Source organism: Pongo pygmaeus, chromosome 22 (assembly GCF_028885625.2).
Source record: "Pongo pygmaeus isolate AG05252 chromosome 22, NHGRI_mPonPyg2-v2.0_pri, whole genome shotgun sequence".
Classification (NCBI taxonomy): Eukaryota; Metazoa; Chordata; class Mammalia; order Primates; family Hominidae; genus Pongo; species Pongo pygmaeus.
In genome coordinates, this window is record NC_072395.2 from 58,448,305 (window position 1) to 58,469,648 (window position 21,344).

Genomic DNA, 21,344 nt, shown 5'->3' on the forward strand with positions numbered 1-21,344 from the left:
TATGTACACACACACACCCCTCTCCAGCATACGTGCACACATACATACACACCTCTGCAGAATATGTGCACACACACACGCACACACATCTCCAGCATACGTGCACATATACACGCACCTCTCCAGCATATGTGCACACACACACACCTCTCCAGCATATGTACACACACGCACTTCTCCAGCATACGTGCACATACACATGCATACACATAGCCAGCACATGTGCACACATCTCTCATGTATGTGCACATGTATCTCTAGCATATGTGCACACGTGTCTGGTGTATATGCACAACACATACATGTATCTAGGGCATGTGCACACGTATCTGTTATGTGCACATACACATACATGTATCTAGGTATGTGCCCACATGTATTTCTAGCACACGTGCACACACATAGCTCTAGCATATGTACACACACACGTATTTGTAGTGTATGCACATCTATGTCTCTAGTATGTGTGCATACATGTACACATGTAGGCTTTAAGTTAAGCAGGGGAGGAATATTTTGATCAACTTTAAAATCAGCAAAATTAGATATGTACATGTGAAAATAATGCAAATTTAAAAAAAACAAAAATGTCAAGTAACATGAATGAGAATTCTAGAACCCTACAACCTAATTGTAAACCAAATAGAAAATGAAGAAAAAAGGGATGAAATTAGAAAGAAGTTTTCAACAAACCTTTTTTTGGAGACAGAGTCTCGCTCTCACCCAGGCTGGAGTGCAGTGGTGTGATCTCAGCTCACTGCAACCTCTGCCTCCCGGTTTCAAGTGAGTCTCCTGCCTCAGCCTCCTGAGTAACTGGGACTACAGGCATCTGCCACCACGCCGGGCTAATTTTTTTTTTTTTTTTTTTTTTTAGTAGGGGCAGGGTTTCGTCATGATGGCCAGGCTGGTCTCAAACTCCTGCCCTCAGGTGATCCACCTGCCTCGGCCTCCCAAAGTGCTGGGATTACAGGTATGAGCCACCACACTCGGCCTAAATAAACTTTTTTATAGGCACTTTTTAAAGATCAAAAATTAGATGAGGCTGGACACAGTGGCTCACACCTGTAATCCCAGCACTTTGGGAGGCTGAGGCGGGAGGATTATTTGAGTCCAGGAGTTCAAGGCTATAGTAAGCTACAGTCATGCCGCTGTGCTCTAGCCTGGGCAACAGAGCGAGACCCTTTGTCTAAAAACAAAAAAAATTAGATTTTTAAAGACGATAAAAGGATGCCAGGCACTAAGATAGATTAAAGCCAAGAAAGTAAAATCTAAGATTCTCATAAAGTTAGCCCTCAAGTTAAGTGGGTGGTACCTGCTACCCATCTGTTCAGCCCCAGCATAGCTGTTGCAGGGTGGCCGCAGCGGAGACCCAGCCCTAGAAGGGAGGAGACAGGCGGCAGTCGAGGATCACCTTGGCAGATGGAGGGCGGGGAAAGCTCTGGCTCGGAGGCCCAGCGCCTGTGGGGGACATGGAAGGACCCTTCCCCACTGCGGAGGTTTCCTACCTCCGGCTGGGCTTGTGACCATATCAAGGCAGCTGGTCACATTCCTGCCCCAGTTGTGGGCAGTGCTGGGCTCACACCATCTCATTCCGCTCTGTCCCGAGCCCAGGAAGGAACCCTGGGCCTCTCCGTCTACGGCCAAGGAAACCGAGGCTCAGGGAGCTTGTGGCTGCGACGAGGGGGGTGGTGCAGCTGGGCCACGTCACAGCGGGACCCCTGCCCCAGGGCCTCCCTGCCTCGCGCCCCCTGCACCGGGCTCTCACCTCACACTCCAGGTGGCTGGGGCCTTGGGTCACCGATGGCTCCAGCACATGCCTCCGGGCTCGCCTGCTTCTCACGGCTTTCAGACTAATACAGTCACCGCAACGCCTGCATCCACTCTAGCCCTGGTGGTCCCAGGGTCCTGAGCCTCCTCTCCTCTCTCTTTTCTTCTCCCCTCGCCTGCCCGGGAGCCAGGGCTGTTCCCAGGGTCCTGAGCCTCCTCTCCTCTCTCCTTTCTCTTCTCTTCTCCCCTCGCCTGCCTGGGAGCCAGGGCTGGAGGTAACGAGGGCGCCGTGTGCGCCTCCCACTGTGCATGTGTGCCTCCCGCTGTGCATGTGGGCCCAACCCCAACCAAGTTCGGGCTCCGTGGCTCTCTCCTCAGTTGTGTTTCTATGTGGCTGAAATCGTGTCGTAAAGTTAGAAGAAAGGCTGCTGTGGGGCCTGCGTTGCTTGGCAGAATGTTCGTTACCTTTTGATTTGCAGGGTTTAGAAGGCATCATAAGAAAACGTGTCTACACTGGGGTTGCAGGGCCAGCGGGGCCTGGGCTGGGTCCTGACACACTCTCCTCACCCCACGCAGGGAAGCAAGGGAGACCCCGGTCCTGCTGGCGCTCGTGGGGAGAGCGGCCTGGCAGGATCCCCTGGACCCGCTGGACCACCAGGTCCCCCTGGGCCCCCTGGGCCACCGGGACCAGGACTCCCCGCTGGATTTGTGAGTACCGCCTACACCTGACCCCCTGGAGAGCCGGGGGCTGCTGTTGCCCCAGCTGTACTACTCCTGGCATCTCACTCACAGAGCAGCACGTCTTGGCGCTGCCTCAGCCTGGGATTCTATATTCCCCATGGTGGGGCTCGAGTCTCTCGCCCGTTGCCCGTGCCCCACGGTGCTGATGGGGAACTCGGCCCAGCCATGCCCCAGGACCTGTGCCCTGACCAAGAGCGAATGAGCTGACCCGAGACGGGCTGCCCCAGGGGGCCCCCACCCAGGCCCTGCCACCAGGCAGACAGTCCCCATCTGAGAATGGTGGCTCCCCAGGCCACCGTGGCCCCAAAGCATGTCCCACCATCCTCTCGGGCCGCCCAGGGAGGGGCCCTTCCCTAAGGAGGGACACAGGCCCTTACGTGTCTTGTGTGTCTCTTCCAGGATGACATGGAAGGCTCCGGGGGTCCCTTCTGGTCAACAGCCCGAAGCGCTGATGGGCCGCAGGTACTGTTGTGAGCTGGGCGTGGCCAGCTCTGAGGGGAAAGGGGGTGTTGCCTGGGGCAGGAGAGTGTCCCTGAGAGCCACTGGCCTTGCAAGGCATCGGAAGCTGCCCTGCAGAGCCATGAGGACCACGTGTGGCGGGCACCGTGCCCCACGGGCCACCCTCACTCTTCGGAGATGCCCCTTCATTGAACTAAAGCCACGGGGTGAGGGCCTGGTCTGCAAAGTGGGAGACACTGGGTGGCCAAGACAAAGGAACATGGGGCCGTGTGCCCCCTGAAAGGCCTTTCTGGGGAAATTCAAGTCATCACATTCTTTTTGTGGTCCCAGTTTTGGGTAGTAACAAATGTTTGGCCTGAGTAGCATCTGAAATTCCTAAGAAATCTCCACCTTGTTCTACTATTAGCATGTATACTGCTGCTCAGGGTGAGGGCCAGCCACCTTGTTCTACTGTTAACGTGTATACCGCTCAGGGTTAGGGCCAGCCACCTTGTTCTACTGTAAACATATATACCGCTCAGGGTTAGGGCCAGCCACCTTGTTCTACTGTTGACGTGTATACCGCTCAGGGTGAGGGCCAGCAAGGAGTGACCAAAATCCCAAAACAACTGTGCTCAGACAGCTCAGACGTGTCAGGGGCAGACCCAGGGGCTGGCAGCTCCTTCCTCCCCTGCCCCCGCTGTCCCTTCCACGCCACCAGCACTCCCGTGGCACCAGCATGGAGGACCCCCCAGGGCCACAGCCCTGCCCAAGAGACACATGGGGTGGCTGAAGCCACAGCGTCCAGCTTCATGCTGAGACTCAGCCTGTTGAGAGCACGGTTGGCTGGGACACATTTCTTACTCGGAGCAAAATGAATGAGAAATTTCAATTAGGCAGAAACTAATTGATTCCATAGTAAGTTAGAATGGCTTTACCATTTTAACTTAGTACATTTCCTTTTACACACGTATTTTTAAGTCTTGACTGTTACCAGTGGGCTTTTCTTGTGGCAGAAGCATCTCACAGTGGGGCCTCCAGCTGCACTAACACTGTGTCTCCTTTGCCCTGACAGGGACCCCCCGGCCTGCCAGGACTCAAGGTCAGTGACGGATATGCCTGGGTTTCTGTGGTCGCTGGCTCGGCCCTGGTCTCAACACCTTGGGGCTGGGGGAGACAGGGCCTTGCCTCGGGTTTTCTGATGGCAGGAGTAGGATGAATTCATCCTGGGAAATTTGCAAAATACAGCAAAAAAGCCTGACAGGGAAATAATCACACACCACCCCCAACCTAGACTTCCAGCGTTAAGGGGCTGTTGTCCCATTCTCTCTCCAAAGCCCAGGAATCAAGATTCCTGGGTTCACACACCTGAAGCATATTCTCAGACTTGGGCTGAAAAGAGGGGCATGGGGAAGAACTCAGGGTCCCCACCTCAGCCTCAGGGACAGGTGGACTCCTGGGCTCAGGGACAGAGGCGTGGTGACCTTGTAGGACCCGGGAGCTGTGTCCTCTGCTCCCCCCGTCCCTGGGGGACACCAGCCCCCAGCCTGGCCCCAAAGACCCCACCCCTGCCCAGGCCCCGAAGCTCCCAGGGCAGGTGCCTGAGTGGGGAGCCTGGAGCCTCCTCTCCTGGGCCCTGGGCAGCAGCTGCCTTTCACCCTGCTGCGTGCTCATCAAAGTGTCCTCTGCTGCGTGCGGGGCCAAGGGCGCACGGGGCCCACCTGGGGCCGCACTCTCACGCGTCACCAGCCCCTGCCATGGCACCTGCTCCTTTGAGAATGCTTTGCTTTCATTTGCAAGACATCGGGACATTTCAAAAGGCTGACTTTTGGGAAGGGCTGTGTGTTTGCTTTCTTAAATTGTTTGAATGAGGCTATCTCGGCGGGGTACTGTTTGCAGTCCTCGTGATGGAATATGTCCCCAGGCTCCACAGCAGTCCAGGCCGGGTGCCTTCGGCCAGCGTGGGCCACGAGGTCCCTGCACAAGTTGCTTAGTGTCCCTGGGACGCCTCGGCTCTGGGCTGGGGGAGGGCAGTGAGATGCATCCTGGGTAACTCACCCTTCCCTTCCCCCGGGGTGGACACTGCCTGAGGACTGGGCTGGCCCCAGCAGGTACTCACCGAGCCCCTTTATTTACTTAGGGAGATCCTGGCGTGCCTGGGCTGCCGGGGGCGAAGGTAAGCACTGTGCCCGGGTTCAGGGACGTGGCCAGGCAGAGGCAGGGAGGGCCCAGGTGGACGCCTGCGGAGATCAGCTCGGGGCGGCCTCCCCCGCTCTTCCTGCCACTGCTTTGTTTCTTTGTAATTGAAGACGTGCTGGTTTCAAAGGCAACCCCCAGGATACCCACCTGCAGGGCACCCAACCCCAGGGCACCCCCAGGTTTGACTGCGTCAGAAACATGGCCTTCCTCCCTCCCAGTTGTCTGGCTGTGCAGGCCCCCTCGGCCCCTGCCACCAGCCTCCCACCTCTCCCTCCTTTTCCCCGACTTCCCCCTCCCCCACACCCCTCCCCGACTTCCCCCTCCCCCACACCCCTCCCCGACTTCCCCCTCCCCCACACCCCTCCCCGACTTCCCCCTCCCCCACACCCCTCCCCGACTTCCCCCTCCCCCACACCCCTCCCCGACTTCCCCCTCCCCCACACCCCTCCCCGACTTCCCCCTCCCCCACTTCCTCCCCAACTTCCCCCTCCCCCACTTCCTCCTCTACTTCCCCCTCCCCCACTTCCCCCTCCCCCACTTCCCCCTCCCCTACTTCCCCCTCCTCCACTTCTTCCTCCCCTACTTCCTCCTCCTCCCGGCTCCCCCCCCCCCGACTCCTCCCTCCCCCATTGCTCCATCCCTCCACAGCCCCCACTCAGGCCCACAGGGATAAGAGAGAGAAGCCCAGGCCATCGCCACGTCCACGGGTACCCCGGACTCCACATGGGGGTCCCTGCATTCCTGGGCGTGTGGCCAATGCCCTGCGTCCTCCATGTGACCCTTTCAGGGAGAAGTTGGAGCAGACGGAGCCCCTGGGTTCCCCGGCCTCCCTGGCAGAGAGGGCATTGCTGGGCCCCAGGTGAGCCGCCTTGGTAGGCCCAGGGTGCGGGGGGCAGGGGGCGTGGAGCCCTGAAGGGACTATGCCAAGATGAAAGCTGGCACGAGGTATGCCCTCCCGGGTCCCTGGGCCTCCGTGTGCCCTCTCCTGGGTCTCTGAGTGCCAGGAGCTGAGTACAAGTCTCTGTCAGGGTTCTCGGTGGCTGCCTGCCTCCCAGGCCCCAGCCGGTCGGGAAATAACCCCACATCTTCATCACAGCCATCCCTCACGGGGGGCCAGGGGCTCCTGTTTCTGTTGGTGATGAACCATTTCCTTCCTGTGTCTTCAGGGGCCAAAGGGAGACAGAGGCAGCCAGGGAGAAAAGGTGAGTGTCCCTGGGGTGGGTGGATGGGGGTGGGGGGCGCTGGGACATCCCAGAAGGTTTGGCCTCAGCTGCGCCCAGGTCCGTCCCCCTGCTGCCCATGTGACCTCAGAGACTCAGGGCAAAGACCTGCAAGTCGACAGGGGTGGCTTTCAGGCTGGGGGCAGCGTGTGTGGCTCGACCGTCCCTGTTGGAGCCTGCCCTGCCTGGCAGGGGGCTCCAAGGCCACAGTCCACAGCCCCGGGTGCCTCCTCACCCCCCGTGGGCTCTGGGCACCCCCTCCAGGGCTGGGTGGACTCTGGGGTCCTGACCAGAGCAGCTGAGATGAAATGCCGGACGCGTGGCTTCCTCTTCCAGGGAGATCCAGGGAAGGACGGAGTTGGGCAGCCAGGCCTCCCTGGCCCCCCCGGACCGCCAGGGCCTGTGGTCTACGTGTCGGAACAGGACGTAAGGACGCTGCGTGGGTGGGCACCCAATCTGTCCAGAACCCCCACTGGGTGCAGAGATCCCTCCCTGAGCCGCACACACCCCCCCACACCCCCCAGGTCAGGACAGGCCCTGACTTCGAGGCCACACTCCAACTCCATGGTGGGGGCTGCAGAGGCCCTCGGTCAGAGACGCCCTCGGTCAGAGACGCCCTCGGTCAGAGACGCCCGGGGAGCCCAGCTCCATGTGGTGATGGAGACACCGGGGAGGGGTGAGGGCCTGCACAGGGGCCAGTGTTTTTACATCAAAGGCTCCCACTGGGCTCAGTCCCTGTGTCCTTGACACTGTGGCCCCAAAGCTGCGTGTAGTCACCCAGCTGCCCCGTCAGAAGAAGCAGACGCACCCTTGGCTCTCTGGTGAAGGTTGTGTTCATTCTGGAACCTTCCTCCCCACTGCGGCCCGTCCATCAGGCCTCTCAGCTGCACCCTCTGCGCCTGCCAGCAGTGCATCCCACTGGTCCCTGTGCCACCCTGGCCTCACAGAGGCAGACGCGTCTCCGCCCAGCCACATGGAACACAGGGACCAAGCCCTGCTCTGGGCGGGGAGCTGAGCCCCGGGCAGATGCAGGGCCCAGGGCAGCAGAGCTGGGTGTGGCCAGGGGTTCAGATCCCTGCTTCTCTATGGCCACCAGTGGAAGGGGCTGCCCGGGGCAGAGCTGAGAGCAGGCACCGTCAGCTGTGTGACACTGGACAAGTTACCTAACCCTTGTGCTCCAGTTCCTCACCTAGGAGGTGGGACTATAACAGTCTTGAGAGGAAGGGTGGAGTTGGGAACAGGCAGGAGAGGGCTTGCCCCAGCACGGCTTTGCTAGGAGCAGGCAGACAGGCATTGCGAGGCAGGGGCAGCCCGAGAGGCTACAGGGACCTCGGTGTGACGGTCAAGTCATCAGAACATCAGAAAAGCCTCCCGTAGGCCGAGCCACCTCCGCTGGCAAGCAAGGGAGCATCTAGCAGAGAGAGGAGCATTTTAAACCAAAATGGAAGTAAACACTGTGGCCCTTAGGGCGTCTGGAGTCTGCCTCCAGCTGCTCTGAGCCGAGAGGCGTCTGTGCTGCAGGAGGGACGCCCCAGGCCCAGGAAGACTGGAAAGCAACATTTTCCTTGAATTTCTTGGTTTGGTGTTTTGTTGATCTGTAAGTCGCTCGAGTCCAGTTTAATTTTAAATGCAGCTCTTTGTTTCCGATTTTTCCTTTTGCTCGTGGACAGGGATCCGTCCTGAGCGTGCCGGGACCTGAGGTACGTGCCTGCCCAGCTTCTAAGAGATGGGCCTGTGGGGACCTGGGTTCAAGGCTGGGTGGGGTCCGGGCAGCCGCGCGGGTGCGTGATGACCCCAGCTGACGCCGTCCCTCTTTCCCCAGGGCCGGCCAGGTTTCGCAGGCTTTCCCGTGAGTAACCTGGCGCCAGAGCTGCACGCTGCCCTCCACTGCCCTCCCGGCTGGGGAGGGGTCTCCGCCTGGTAGCACAGAGCAGCCCGGTCAAGCTGGGGTGGGCCTCATCAGGCCTGGGGGATAGCGACAGTCACTGTCTCCACGGAAATGATGGGAGCGGAATGTGGGCGAGAGCCCCTGGCAGGCCCCGTGCTGGGTTGGGCACCCATGAGGTTGAGGGAGCTTCTTGCACCTGCGGAGGCCTGCAGTGTCCGGAGTGAGGCTGGGGCCGGGAGGGGTCCTGGTGGGGGTCACCTGCTGAGGCCTGCAGTGTCTGGAGTGAGGCTGGGGCCAAGACAGGTCCTGGTGGGGCTGACAAGGCAGGCATATTGTTGGGGGCAGCTGTCGGGGGAGATGGAGCAGCCGTTGGGGCTGGGGGAGACGCCGGCCACCAGGCCTCACTGCCTGGCCTCCATTCCAGGGACCTGCAGGACCCAAGGGCGACCTGGGCTCTAAGGGCGAACGAGGCTCCCCGGGACCCAAGGTAAGGGTCTCAGGTGCTGTCTCTCAACCCCCTTTGCGACCCAGGGGTGGCCCCAGCCTGCCCAGGTGACCACTGTTGGGAGGGACCCGGGACCCCCCGGCTGCTGCTGTGACACATGAGGGGTACATCCCTGCTCGGGCCGTCCCTGTGGTCACCTCCCGTGAGAGGACCCGGACTGCGAGGCCCAGTCACAGTGGCCCTGCCTTCGGGGCTCTGGGTGAGGCTTTGTGGGGAAGGAGTTGGCCCTGACCCTGCTGGACCTCCTGCCATTCCAGGGTGAGAAGGGTGAACCGGGCAGCATCTTCAGGCCCGACGGCGGTGCCCTGGGCCCTGTCCAGAAAGGAGCCAAGGTGAGGGCCAGGCAGCCTCCTTCCAGCGGGCGTGGGGGCTCCTGGGGCCGTGGAGACAGCCTGGGCAGGGTCTTCCTGAGGGTCTGGCTCCTGATGCACGAGCGTCTCCCAAGCAGGGCTCCACCATCCAGGCCTGGCCCTCGTGGCCCCTCCTGTCTCGCACCCATGTCAGTGGTCCCGCCGGCCCCTCGTCCTCTCCCTGCCCCTGAGCCCTCCCTGCCCCTGAGCCCACCCTGCCGAGTGGAGGTTCTCGGTGGGCTGTGGCTCTGAGCTCACGCCTCCTTGGGGCCTGGCCTGTGGGGTTCAGGAGCCCAGGCTGTACCAGCTCAGCCTCAGCAGGTTTCTGGCTGCCCCTCCAGCCTCTTCCTGGGGGCCCTGATGCTGTGGGCAGCAGCCGCAGGCTCCTTCCTCTCTACAGCCCCAGGGTGCCTGCAGGACCCTGAGTTTGGCAGGGCCCGGAGTCAGTTCCTCAAGGGGCCTGTGCCTGGGTCCCCACCCCCTGCAGGCAGCCGCCCAGAAAAGCCCTCGGGGAGGGTCCTAGGGAGGAGCCTGGATCTTTGGAGTGTGGGGCACCGGCTCTCCCACTTTCAGAGGGAGCAGTGAGCCCTCCGGGGTGTTTGGGGTGGGCCTCAGACACAGGATCCCTAGGCCCAGCGAGAGCTCCACTGTCCCACCCAGCTGTGCATTGGAGCCAGGGCCTGCGGCAACCACGACACTTCGTGGCACACACCCTCCACCCTCCACCCTCCACCCCTGCTTCAGGGCCCCGGGGCATGCCCCATGCTTGCACCAACCTGGACGCAAACCCCAATCCTGACCCTCCCCTTGCCGGTGTCTCCCGTCCTCCCCAGGGCTGCCTGCTCCTTGGGGACTGCCCAGTGCACCCAAAGGGACCACAGGGGTCCTCAGGGAGGCTGCCAGGTGGGGCACAAGCTGCCACCTAACCCTGTCTTCTTGTTTTTTTGCTCAGGGAGAGCCGGGCTTCCGAGGACCCCCGGTAAGTCAGCCCTTGGCTTTCTCTGCACTGAGCTCGGGCATGACAGCCCCTAAGGACACGGTTGCCCGTGGCTGCTGAGCTCATGCTCCCTAGTGCAGCTTTAAAGCGTGTGGGGCAGGTGTCGGTGTGAGGCTGCAGTGGGCTCCTCCGAGCTGATGGGTGGCCGAGGGTGCTGGGCTCTGCATAGCCCCTCCCGTTCCCCAGGTCCCCCCAACTCGTGGACAAGGGCCAGGGTCTGCCCCACTAAGCCTGGCTCCCTTCCTCTTGCAGGGTCCATACGGACGGCCGGGGTACAAGGGAGAGATTGGCTTTCCTGGACGGCCGGTGAGGACCTGGGGTCTCCAGTGGGGGCAGCAGATGGGGTCTGGCAGGTGGGGAGCAGCCCAGGCCCATGGGGGTGACATGCCCAGAGGGGAGTGGATGGCCGTTGCACCCACTGTCCTCCCCCAAGAACTGGCCCTGCCTGAGCGCAGCTCTTGTCCTGGATGTGGCTGGCGATACCCCACGAGGGGCCAGTACCCAAGAGGAAGCCCTGGGGGCAGACAGGGCAGTGGGCCTGTGTGTGCTAGGCTCAGTCACCTCCTCCCAAAAGGGTCCTTGTGCAGGAAAGGGGTGAGAAGGGCCGGGGTAGCCTGAGGGCAGGGAACGTGTGAGGCTGAGGGTGGGCTGGGCATGGCGTGGGGCTACGGCAGCCACCCTGCGGGAACGTGGCTGGTGATGACCAGTGCCCAGCAGTCCCCACCCCCTGTGCTCCGCCCCAGGGTCGCCCCGGGATGAACGGATTGAAAGGAGAGAAAGGGGAGCCCGGAGATGCCAGCCTTGGATTTGGCATGAGGGTGAGTGTCTCTCAAGGGGCGGCCTGGGTGGCTGGGAGACCAGGACCTGGGAATGGCCTGGCCACAGCCTGGGGTCCTGCAGCTCCTCTCAGAGGCCACTTATAAGCAGCCGTGCCATGTGGCCACACTGCACTGGTCCTGCCATACCCATGCACACTCATACATGTCCACACACACATGCACACGTGCCCACTCATACATGCATGCACATATATGCCCATATTCATACATGTGTGCACACATACACATGCATCCATGCACATGCACACACATGCACACACACATCCACACGTGCACATATACACATATATTCGTGGATATACGCGCCTGTCTACATGCACACACGTACAGCTTATATATACATACATGTGCATGTATACACGTGTATCCATATACTCATACATGATTGTGAGCCCTCCCTGGCCCATTCCATGATGGGCATACACACTGCACATGTACACTCATGCACACATACATATACACATGCATACACACCAATACACATATATGCACACATGTGCACCCATATACACACACACACACACAACAGGCCCCCGTGGATTCTCAGCAGGGCGTCCATGGGCCTGGGCCATGCCCTCCATGCCCTCCATGCTGGGGGTTCTCCCGCTCAGCCCAAAGGCGTCCACTCTGCTGTCTTTTGAGCCAAGAGCTTTGTCTCCCTGATGTCGGCAGGGTGGGGCATTTTCAGTCACCTTTTTACCTGAGACACAGACCCGGTGGCCTCTTCACTCCTCCCGAGGGACATCTGTGCACGACTCCAACATGGGATGAGGTGATGAGGTGGGGCCGGGGCCAGCTCCTGTCCTCAGGGAGCCGTGGCCCCAGTGACCCACTGCATTCTCAGTTTTGCCTGGTCAGAGGTCTGCCTGGTCAGGTTTCTGATTTTTCTGATTTTTCTGAACTGTCTCTGCTCCCAGCTGCTGCCTGACAGGCAGGCCATAAGCCTTACTAACAGCTCTCTGTCCTCCCCACAGGGAATGCCCGGCCCCCCAGGGCCTCCAGGGCCCCCAGGCCCTCCAGGGACTCCTGTTTACGACAGCAATGTAAGTCCCCAGGGCACCCACTGTCCTGCAGCCGCCCTTGGCTGTCACACAGAGCCCCACAGAGGGGCTGGGCCTTCTTCTCCCCTGGCCTCTGCATCTGGGGATCCTTCTAGGATGCGCCAGTCTGGTGGGCAGTGGATTAGCAGCTGAGTTCCTAAGGAAGGCGAAGCCCTGGGGAAGGGAGGGCTCTCTGGCTGTGGAGCTGCTTCCAGCTGACTTTGCTAAGGGCCTGAGCCCAGGGGTGCTAGGGGCACCCCCATTTTCCCAGGCTCAGCAAGGTGAAGTGACCGACTAGGGCCAAGTGGCGTCATGCCGTGGCTCCTGCTCTCCACACCCCTGTTCCCTCCCGTCTCTGACTGGGGGAGGCTGCCATGTGGCCTCATACAGGGGCTGGTGCTTCTGGGCTTGGGGACCCCTGAGTGGTGGTGGCCTCCATTTCAGAACATTACCCTCAGCAGCCACCTCTCCCCATTCCTTGCAGGTGTTTGCAGAGTCCAGCCGCCCCGGGCCTCCAGGATTGCCAGGTGAGGGTCCCGGGCTCACAGCCGGGGATACAGGCTCTGAAGGGATGCTCCAGAGCCCCACCTTCCTTCCCGTGCCAGCAGCAGTGAGACTCCCCCAGTGCCCCAAGGCCAGTGCCACACACCCAGCCCACGCCCCAGTTCCGATGACCTTGGCCCTTCCTGCGGGCCCTCCCAGCACAGCTGTCCAGGACCTGACCTTGGGGTGGCCCCCATTTGCTGTTCTCCATTTAGATTTTGCTTCTCTGGCCAAAGCAGGGTAGAAGCAGCCCCGTCCCTCCTGTTGGTCAGCACGTGCCCTGCAGGTGTGGCCTGGCCCCGGCATGGCCTGCTGAGGGGGACCCAGGGCGACCCCACTCTCCAGGAGCTCCTACCTGACTGTCCCCATGTCCATCTGATGCGCCCCCCATCCAGGCCCCCCCATCTGATGCCCCCCCATCCAGGCCCCCCCATCCAGGCCCCCCCATCTGATGCCCCCCCCATCCAGGCCCTCCCATCTGATGCCCCCCCATCCAGGCCCCCCCATCCAGGCCCCCCATCTGATGCCCCCCCATCCAGGCCCCCCCATCCAGGCCCCCCCATCTGATGCCCCCCCATCCAGGCCCCCCCATCTGATGCCCACCCATCCAGGCCCCCCCCATCTGATGCCCCCCCATCCAGGCCCCCCCATCTGATGCCCCCCCATCCAGGCCCCCCCATCTGATGCCCCCCCATCCAGGCCCCCCATCTGATGCCCCCCCCATCCAGGCCCCCCCATCCAGGCCCCCCATCTGATGCCCCCCCATCTGATGCCCCCCCATCCAGGCCCCCCCATCTGATGCCCCCCCCATCCAGGCCCCCCATCCAGGCCCCCCCATCCAGGCCCCCCCATCTGATGCCCCCCCATCCAGGTCCCCCCATCTGATGCCCCCCCATCCAGGCCCCCCCATCTGATGCCCCCCCCATCCAGGCCCCCAGGCACTGGGGCATTTCGGGCAGGAGGGGCACCACCCTGGAGCCCTCCCTGGCACACTCCATGATGGGCACTGGGTCTTTCTTCCTCCAGGGAATCAGGGCCCTCCAGGACCCAAGGGCGCCAAAGGAGAAGTGGGCCCCCCCGGACCACCAGGTGAGCAGCTCTGGGCATCCCAGGCAGGAGAGCCATGGCGTGGCCAGCACTGAAGTGTGGTCACATCTAGAGCCGCCCCCCCCAAGCAGGTCCTGGACCATCACTGGGTGGTGACCACCTCACCCTACGGGAGGAAGGAAGCCCCTTCTGGGTTGATGGGGCCCTCACAGGACCTGGATTTGGGGGCGAGGGTGGCTGCAGGGCACAGGCCCAGCAAGATACCCCCATCACCTCCTGAGGAGCAGGCGGCTGCCCTTCCACGCTAGAGCCAGGTGGGCACTGCGCAGAGACACAGCAGTTTCAGTGCCCTGAGACACCCCCTCCCCTCCATGGGGCCGGTGGTCCTGAGACGCCCCCTCCCCTCCCCTCCCCTCCATGGGGCCGGCGATCCTGAGATGCCCCCTCCCCTCCCCTCCACGGGGTCGGCAGTCCTGAGACGCCCTCTCCCCTCTATGGGGCCAGCAGTCCTGAGACGCCCCCTCCTCTCCCCTCCACGGGGCCGGCAGTCCTGAGATGCCCCCTCCCCTCCACGGGGCCGGGGGTCGGCACTGGAGGACCCTCTGTCGAGAAACTCTCCAGGGTCTCATGTGGGAAGGAGGCGTTGCCTGACAGGCCGTCCAGAGGGTGAGCCCAGCACCCGCGCTCCCCCGAAAGACAAGAATTCCCCCCGAGCCCCACCTCCATTGAGGGTGGCAGGGCTGCTTGGATATCCTGCCAAGACCACTGAGAACAGCTGGATAAAATGTGAGAAAACCACTGTTTGAGGATGTCTGGGGGCTGGCAGAGCAGAAGCCCAGAGAGCCAGGCCAGCCTCGGGCGCCTCTAACAACGAGGGTCCCCTCTCCACCACCAGGGTCCCCTCTCACCACCAGGGTCCCTTGTCACCGCCAGGGTCCCCTCTCGCCTCCAGGGTCCCCTCTCGCCATCAGGGTCCCCTCTCACCGCCAGGGTCCTCTGCAGAGGAGGCCGCCGTACCTGCTCTTGCTGGGGCTGCACCCTGGGGTGGGAAGGGACCAGGCAGGCAGAGGCCGAGTCTGGGCCAGGACATCCTTAAGGCCTGTGGAGGCAAAGGCAGGCAGAAAGCAAGCGGGAAGATGGAAGATGCGCCCGTCCCAGCCTTGGATCTCTCAGCATCACACACGACGCCCAGGAAGGACTGAGTGATGCACAGATGACCAGAAACCAGGAGGAACCAGGAGGAGAGGCCAGTGACACACCAGACCAGGAGGCCCAGCTCATGGGGTCATCGGACCCACCTTGAACTCCGAAGGTCACACATTCAAAAGCCACAGGAAGCCTGGAGATGGCAGCAGAGAGCTGGGAAGCTCAGAGGTGTTGGGATGAACCCGGGGCTGAAGGCGGAACAGTTGGAGCTTGAGACCTGTGTATAGGTTTTGGTGGACATGGGATTGCCTGTCCCTGGGAGCCAGAATGAGGGCTCCGAGGGCTCCAGAGGGAACAGTGTTTGCAGCTGGAATGGCTGACGCTCTTCCAAAGCCAAGGAAGGCTCAGAGCATTCCCCTTATTCAAAGGATCAACAATTAGAGTGACGAGATTTCTCAGCAAAACGGGAGAAGCCGGAAGACCATAAATGGTTTCCAAAATATCCAAGAAAGTCAATTGCCAGTGTAGACTCCGATAGCCAGTGGTATTCCCATGGCCTTCAGAATGAGGATGACATGCAGGCTGGCACTCCAGACCCGAGCTGTGTCGGCGGTGGAGGGCACTTCAGGGGGAAGATGAGGCCGAGGGAAAGGAGTACAGAGATGGGGAGAGACGATGCCAGCAGGAACTGGCGTCCCAGTGACAGTGGGGTCAGAGGTTCCCTTGGGAACCAGTGTGGGCTGCCCAGCACAGGGTACCAGCAACAGTGGGGTCAGAGGCTCCTACGGGAACCGGCACAGGCTGCACAGCACGGTGTCCCAGCGTCAGTGCAATTAGGGGTTCCCGTGGTCTCAGCGCCCTGGGGAGTGGTGGTAGTTCTCACTATATTGGACGGTGAGGTTGGAGAGGAATGCAGAGCTGACACTGGTGGAGAGGCAGGAGGGCAGGCAGGATGGCACACACACAGGACGTTTAACACACACAGAGTAGATCCAAAAGAAGGCAAAACATGAGAGAAAAAGGAATGCAGAACAGGTGGGATGAATAGAAACTAGGGAATAAAACAGTAGATTTAGGCCCCGATACATCCACAGGTGCTCTAAGTATGATGAGGGTAGATACATCCATTGAAGGACAGACATTGTCAATGGGATATAGCTAAACCGTATGCTGCTTACAAAAGACGCTCCCTGAACGTGAGGGCTGGAGAGGTCAAGGCACCCAGAGGCTGGTGTGGGTTTGGGTGTGTGTGGAGTGTGCGTATGTGGGTGTGCTGAGTGTGTGTAATGGGGTGTGGGTGGAGTGTGGAGTTTGCGTATGTGGGTGTGTAGTGTGGGGGTGTATAGTGTGGGTGTTTGTGGAGTGTGTGTTGGGTGTGTAGTGTGGGGGTGTGAGGGGGTGTGTGGAGTGTGCGTATGTGTGTGTTGGGTGTGTAGTGTGGAGGTGTGAGGGGGTGTGTGGAGTGTGCATATGTGGGTGTTGGGTGTGTAGTGGGGTGTGTGGAGTGTATATGTGGGTGTGTAGTGGGGGTGTGAGGGTGTGTGGAGTGTGCGTATGTGGGTGTTGGGTGTGTAGTGTGTGAGGGGGTGGGGGTGTGAGGGGGTGTGGAGTGTGTATGTGGGTGTTGGTGTGGGGTGTGTGGAGTGTGCATATGTTGGTGTGCTGAGTGTGTGTAGTGGGGTGTGGGTGGAGTGGAGTTTGCATATGTGGGTGTGTAGTGTGGGGGTGTATAGTGTGGGTGTTTGTGGAGTGTGTATGTGGGTGTGTTGGGTGTGTAGTGTGGAGGTGTGAGGGGGTGTGTGGAGTGTGCATATGTGGGTGTTGGGTGTGTAGTGGGGTGTGTGGAGTGTGTATATGTGGGTGTGTAGTGGGAGTGTGAGGGTGTGTGGAGTGTGCATATGTGGGTGTTGGGTGTGTAGTGTGGTGTGAGGGGGTGGGGGTGTGAGGGGGTGTGTGGAGTGTGTATGTGGGTGTTGGGTGTGTGGTGTGGGGTGTGTGTGGAGTGTGGCTATGGGGGTGGTGGGTGTGTAGTGTGGTGTGGCTTGGTGTGTGTGTTGGGTGTGTAGTGGGGTGTGGTTTGGTGTGTGTGTTGGGTGTGTAGTGGGGTGTGGTTTGGTGTGTGTGTTAGGTGTGTAGTGTGGGGGTGTGGTTTGGTGTGTGTGTGTTGGGTGTGTAGTGTGGTGTGGTTTGGTGTGTTGGGTGTGTAGTGTGGTGTGGTTTGGTGTGTGTGTGTTGGGTGTGTAGTGTGGGGGTGTGGTTTGGTGTGTGTGTGTTGGGTGTGTGGTGTGGGGGTGTGGTTTGGTGTGTGTGTTGGGTGTGTAGTGTGGGGGGTGTGGTTTGGTGTGCGTGTTGGGTGTGTAGTGTGGGGGTGTGGTTTGGTGTGCGTGTTGGGTGTGTAGTGTGGTGTGGTTTGGTGTGTGTGTGTTGGGTGTGTAGTGTGTGGTTTGGTGTGTGTGTGTTGGGTGTGTAGTGTGGTGTGGTTTGGTGTGTGTGTGTTGGGTGTGTAGTGTGGGGGTGTGGTTTGGTGTGTGTGTGGTGTGTGTGGAAAGTATATCCTGGAGTAAGAAACAAGGTCAAGAATAAATGTTCATTGAGACGACGGAGCAAGTCTACCAGAGAAATTCAGTAATTCTACATTTCTGTGCATCTGATGAGATAGTCTCAAGATATGACAAGTAAATTGGCAAAGTGAGAAAGAAAAACACAAATCAATCATTATAGGGGGACTTTCAGCCCAGAGAGATCTGAACAGCAGGTCTGACAGGCATCACCTGCGAAGGTCTCCAGCCGCGTCCCCAGCATCGGGACCAGGGTCTGCCCCAGAGGGGCCCCGGCTAGGCTGAAAGCAGGCCTGGCTTCCAGGAACTATGATCTCACAAGTGCAGTAGAAGCAAGTGGGAAATGCCCACAGGGTAGTGCCTTTCCACGCAGCTCATGAGTCAAGGAGAAGCAGGTGGAAGTCAGAAGCCCCTGGAGCTGAGGTGCGTCCAGGGCATCCTCAGCCCTCACACTGCAGCCGCAGGGGCCTTGCCCTGCACGACCCCGGGTCTCCCAGGCGGTGGGGCCTCCACAGCTGGTCACCTCCCTCTGCAGAAGGACCTTCGGGCTCCACAGCCGGTCACCTCCCTCTGCAGAAGGACCCTCGGGCTCCACAGCCGGTCACCTCCCTCTGCAGAAGGACCCGGAGCAGGGCCCAGCCCGAGAGGGAGCATGGGTCCTGACAGCAGCCGTGACCTCCAACCCCAGGGAACTGCACCTGTGGGATGGGGAGCCCTGGGGGTGTGGAGCCACATGCTCCAAAGCTTCTGGGTTACAGGGCACGGCCTCCAGGGATGAGGTGGTCCCCACCCTGGTCACAGTTCCAGGGGAACAGTCACGGGAGAAGGTTTGCCCAGGGCTGTCTTAAGGTCCCACCTGGAAGGAGAAGGGGTTTTGTCATCTCCGTTGACAAAATTACAGCTTTAAGTAGTACCTGTTTCTACACATCAGCCTAAGATGTTAAAGAACAAACAGCATTTATTGTTAAAGAACAGCAAACATTTATTTGATGAAAATAGATGGGAAAAAGTATTAAACATCAAAAATGAGTGAAGAGAAGTTGTGTATGTTTTATATATAAAAATAGCAAGGATCAAGAAAGTCCAAAAATCCAAAGTTAATTCTTTGCAAAGGCTAACAACATTCCTACACCTCTGTGAAGACCGATGAAAAGGAGAGAAGAAGCAACAAGCAGTAATTTCAGCAAAGGGCTCCTCCGTGGTCTGGAAGGAGCCACCTGGAACTGCCACAGCTTCACTCTCGGAGCGGGTGGAGGGACCCTCAAGTCAGGGCCAAGACACGGCTGCCTGCCCACCCTGGGAGGAGGCAGAGGACAGACAGGAAGGACAGGACGCTGAGAGGAGGGAATCGCGTTGCTCTTGTCTCAGCACGTCTCCCACGTAAACCACCCAAGTGAATCTGCAGGTGAACTGTCAGGATTAGTAAGTAAATGTACCGAGGTCACCAGATGGAAGGGCAGTTTAGAAAAACCACCAGAGTCCTAAGCAATTAAAAGTGAAGTTTTAAAAAGGCACCATTAACAAAAACAGCAGAAAGTATCAGTTAACTAAGAAGAACCTAATGAAATACTCGATCTCTACTGGGAAATGGCTGGAAGGGCCTCAGGCAAACCCACCAGTGCTGGGGGCTGCAGGGGGAGCCCGGCGCCATCAGACGCCACCTCAGCGAGACCCCACCTGTCTCTCTCTCGCAGGGCAGTTTCCGTTTGACTTTCTTCAGTTGGAGGCTGAAATGAAGGTGGGTGACCTCCCTGTGGGGTTGGGGGCCCCCAAGGTCCTGTACATCCCCCTGGGTGGCTGCTCCCAATTCCTCCTCCCATCCAGCCCAAGCCCCCTTCCTGTTCAGCCCTGCGAGGGGCACTGGCTCCAGAGGGTGTCAAGGGCGTCCCTCAGGACGTTCCTGTCCCCGGCTCAGTTTTTGGGGGACTTGGCTGATGCAGTGGGAGGTGGGGAGTCGAGCCCTATTCTATGCAGCCAGCAGCTCCCAGGCCTGGACTCCGGAAGCTTCTGACTGCCCTGCCCTGGCTCAGGGGGATGGGAGGCCACCTGTGGCTTATAGGGGTTCAGGGCTCCCGTGTCACAAGTGTTTCCATCCACAGGGGGAGAAGGGAGACCCAGGTGACGCAGGACAGAAAGGCGAAAGGGGTGAGCCCGGGGGCGGCGGTTTCTTCGGCTCCAGGCTGCCAGGCCCCCCCGGCCCCCCAGGCCCACCTGGCTACCCTGGGATTCCAGTAAGTCCCAGCCTGTGCAGGCAGAGCGCATGTCCCAGGGGTCTGGGTGCAGGAGCTGAGGACAGGTCCAGCCTGGCCACCGACGCCCGCCAAGGCCGGAGCTGCCCCTGCAAGCTCAGCAGCCCCGACATGTCCCTGCCCCCTGTGGGGATGCAGCAGGCCGTGTGGGTGTGGGTGCACTGACCCCGGACACCCCCCGTTCCCCTGCAGTGTTCCATGGCCTGCCCTCCTGCTGTGGCCATGTGCATCCACCTCTGCTCCTGGGCCGGGTCAGATCAGGGTTTAGGCCCATCAGTCCTGAAAGCCTCCAGAGAGCCATGGGCCCCAGCTACTGCCTGGGGGCCCACACTGTTGTCAGGTCTCTGGTCTCTGCTGGTCTCTCCCCCGGGATCGCACCCCCAGGGAAGAAGGGGTGATGGTGTGGGGGTTTCTCAGGCTATGGCGTGGGCAGGGAGGGGACTGGTGACTCAGAGGCTGCGCTCGCCAAGGGGGTCTTGGCAGCTGCAGCCCCAGCCCCACAAGCTTGCCTGCCCCCAGCCCCAGGCAGCCCCAGCCCCAAAAGCTTGCCCACCCCCAGCTCAATGTAGCCCCAACCCCACAAGCTTGCCTGCCCCCAGCCCAGGGCACGAGGTAACCAGGAAGCGTCTCTTGTCGCCGTCCCTAGGGTCCCAAGGGAGAGAGCATCCGGGGCCAGCCCGGCCCACCTGGACCTCAGGGACCCCCCGGCATCGGCTACGAGGGGCGCCAGGGCCCTCCTGGCCCCCCAGGCCCCCCCGGCCCCCCAGGGCCCCCTTCATTTCCCGGCCCTCACAGGCAGAGTAAGTCAGTGGGAAGTGAGCCCCGGGCAGAGGCCACCTCGTGTGGCTTCGTGTTCCCACTTTGGTTTCTTTCCTGCAGCTATCAGCGTTCCCGGCCCTCCGGGCCCCCCTGGGCCCCCTGGGCCCCCTGGAACCGTGGGCGCCTCCTCAGGGGTAAGTATCTAGGCAGCCAGCTGGGCACCTGCGTCCCATACCCTGGCTGGTTCTGCAGCCCCTGCCCCTCGGAGGCACCGTCCCACGGACCCCACAGGGAGATACACAGGAGGCCAAGATGCGGTTTCCAGGGTGGAAGCGGGGCCAGGCCATGGGGGGATCCAGTGGACCCAGGAGGACGACCACCAGCTGGGAAGTGCCCAGGGCCCGTGCACTGTCCACGGAGCCTGAGGGGCTGGAGGCAGGCAGGGGTCCCCATGGTGCTCATGGGGGCAGCCACCTCAGTCCACACCTGTCCAAAGCCCTGCGGCCCCTGCCCAGCACCCTGAAACGGGCATTCCTTCCTTCTGCCCCATGCCCTCCCACCTCAAGCCCCACACCTCTGCATTTGGTCCCAGCAGGTGAGGCTCTGGGCTACGCGCCAGGCCATGCTGGGCCAGGTGCACGAGGTTCCCGAGGGCTGGCTCATCTTCGTGGCCGAGCAGGAGGAGCTCTACGTCCGTGTGCGGAACGGGTTCCGGAAGGTCCAGGTGAGCGCTCTGTGTGACGGGTTCTTGACCCGTGGAAGGGCCGAAGCCACCTCTTGGGGCTTAACGAAGGCGAGAGGCCCAGGTCCCGGACAGGGATGGGGGCAGGTGGCAGCCAGCGCTTCTTAAACTTTCAAACTTTTGGTAAAGTTTAGTAAAATACTTTTGTGAGCAGTTTTGGCTTTAGAGAAAAGTGAGCTCAAGCTTCTGAAAGCGGATGAACACATGGTGTGTGAGGCGCTCCTGGCGGGTCATGTCACAGTGAACGTTTACAAAGATAAATGTCACCTCACACACCCGATAATAAGACAAGGCGCCTGATGGGACGAGGCAGCAG

At 60.5% G+C, this 21,344-nt stretch overlaps 1 protein-coding gene across 5 annotated transcripts in view; it reads left to right on the plus strand.

Annotated features, from left to right (window-relative positions):
- Positions 1-21,344, plus strand: part of COL18A1 (collagen type XVIII alpha 1 chain) — a 116,263-nt gene that overhangs the window by 86,875 nt on the left and 8,044 nt on the right. For 3 of the 5 annotated variants that reach the window (XM_063659709.1, XM_054468296.2, XM_054468294.2), the window contains 22 exons: positions 2,344-2,475; positions 2,908-2,970; positions 4,022-4,048; positions 5,087-5,122; positions 5,933-6,004; positions 6,312-6,347; positions 6,702-6,791; positions 8,036-8,065; positions 8,188-8,214; positions 8,678-8,740; positions 9,016-9,090; positions 10,061-10,087; positions 10,358-10,411; positions 10,849-10,923; positions 11,919-11,987; positions 12,469-12,511; positions 13,554-13,616; positions 18,973-19,016; positions 19,378-19,509; positions 20,174-20,327; positions 20,407-20,480; positions 20,879-21,010. In XM_063659709.1, coding sequence (XP_063515779.1) covers positions 2,344-2,475; positions 2,908-2,970; positions 4,022-4,048; positions 5,087-5,122; positions 5,933-6,004; positions 6,312-6,347; positions 6,702-6,791; positions 8,036-8,065; positions 8,188-8,214; positions 8,678-8,740; positions 9,016-9,090; positions 10,061-10,087; positions 10,358-10,411; positions 10,849-10,923; positions 11,919-11,987; positions 12,469-12,511; positions 13,554-13,616; positions 18,973-19,016; positions 19,378-19,509; positions 20,174-20,327; positions 20,407-20,480; positions 20,879-21,010 — 1,518 coding nt within the window. The remainder of the gene's footprint in view (positions 1-2,343; positions 2,476-2,907; positions 2,971-4,021; positions 4,049-5,086; positions 5,123-5,932; positions 6,005-6,311; positions 6,348-6,701; positions 6,792-8,035; positions 8,066-8,187; positions 8,215-8,677; positions 8,741-9,015; positions 9,091-10,060; positions 10,088-10,357; positions 10,412-10,848; positions 10,924-11,918; positions 11,988-12,468; positions 12,512-13,553; positions 13,617-18,972; positions 19,017-19,377; positions 19,510-20,173; positions 20,328-20,406; positions 20,481-20,878; positions 21,011-21,344) is intronic. The other 2 variants (XM_054468297.2, XM_054468295.2) reach the window with 1 other exon arrangement.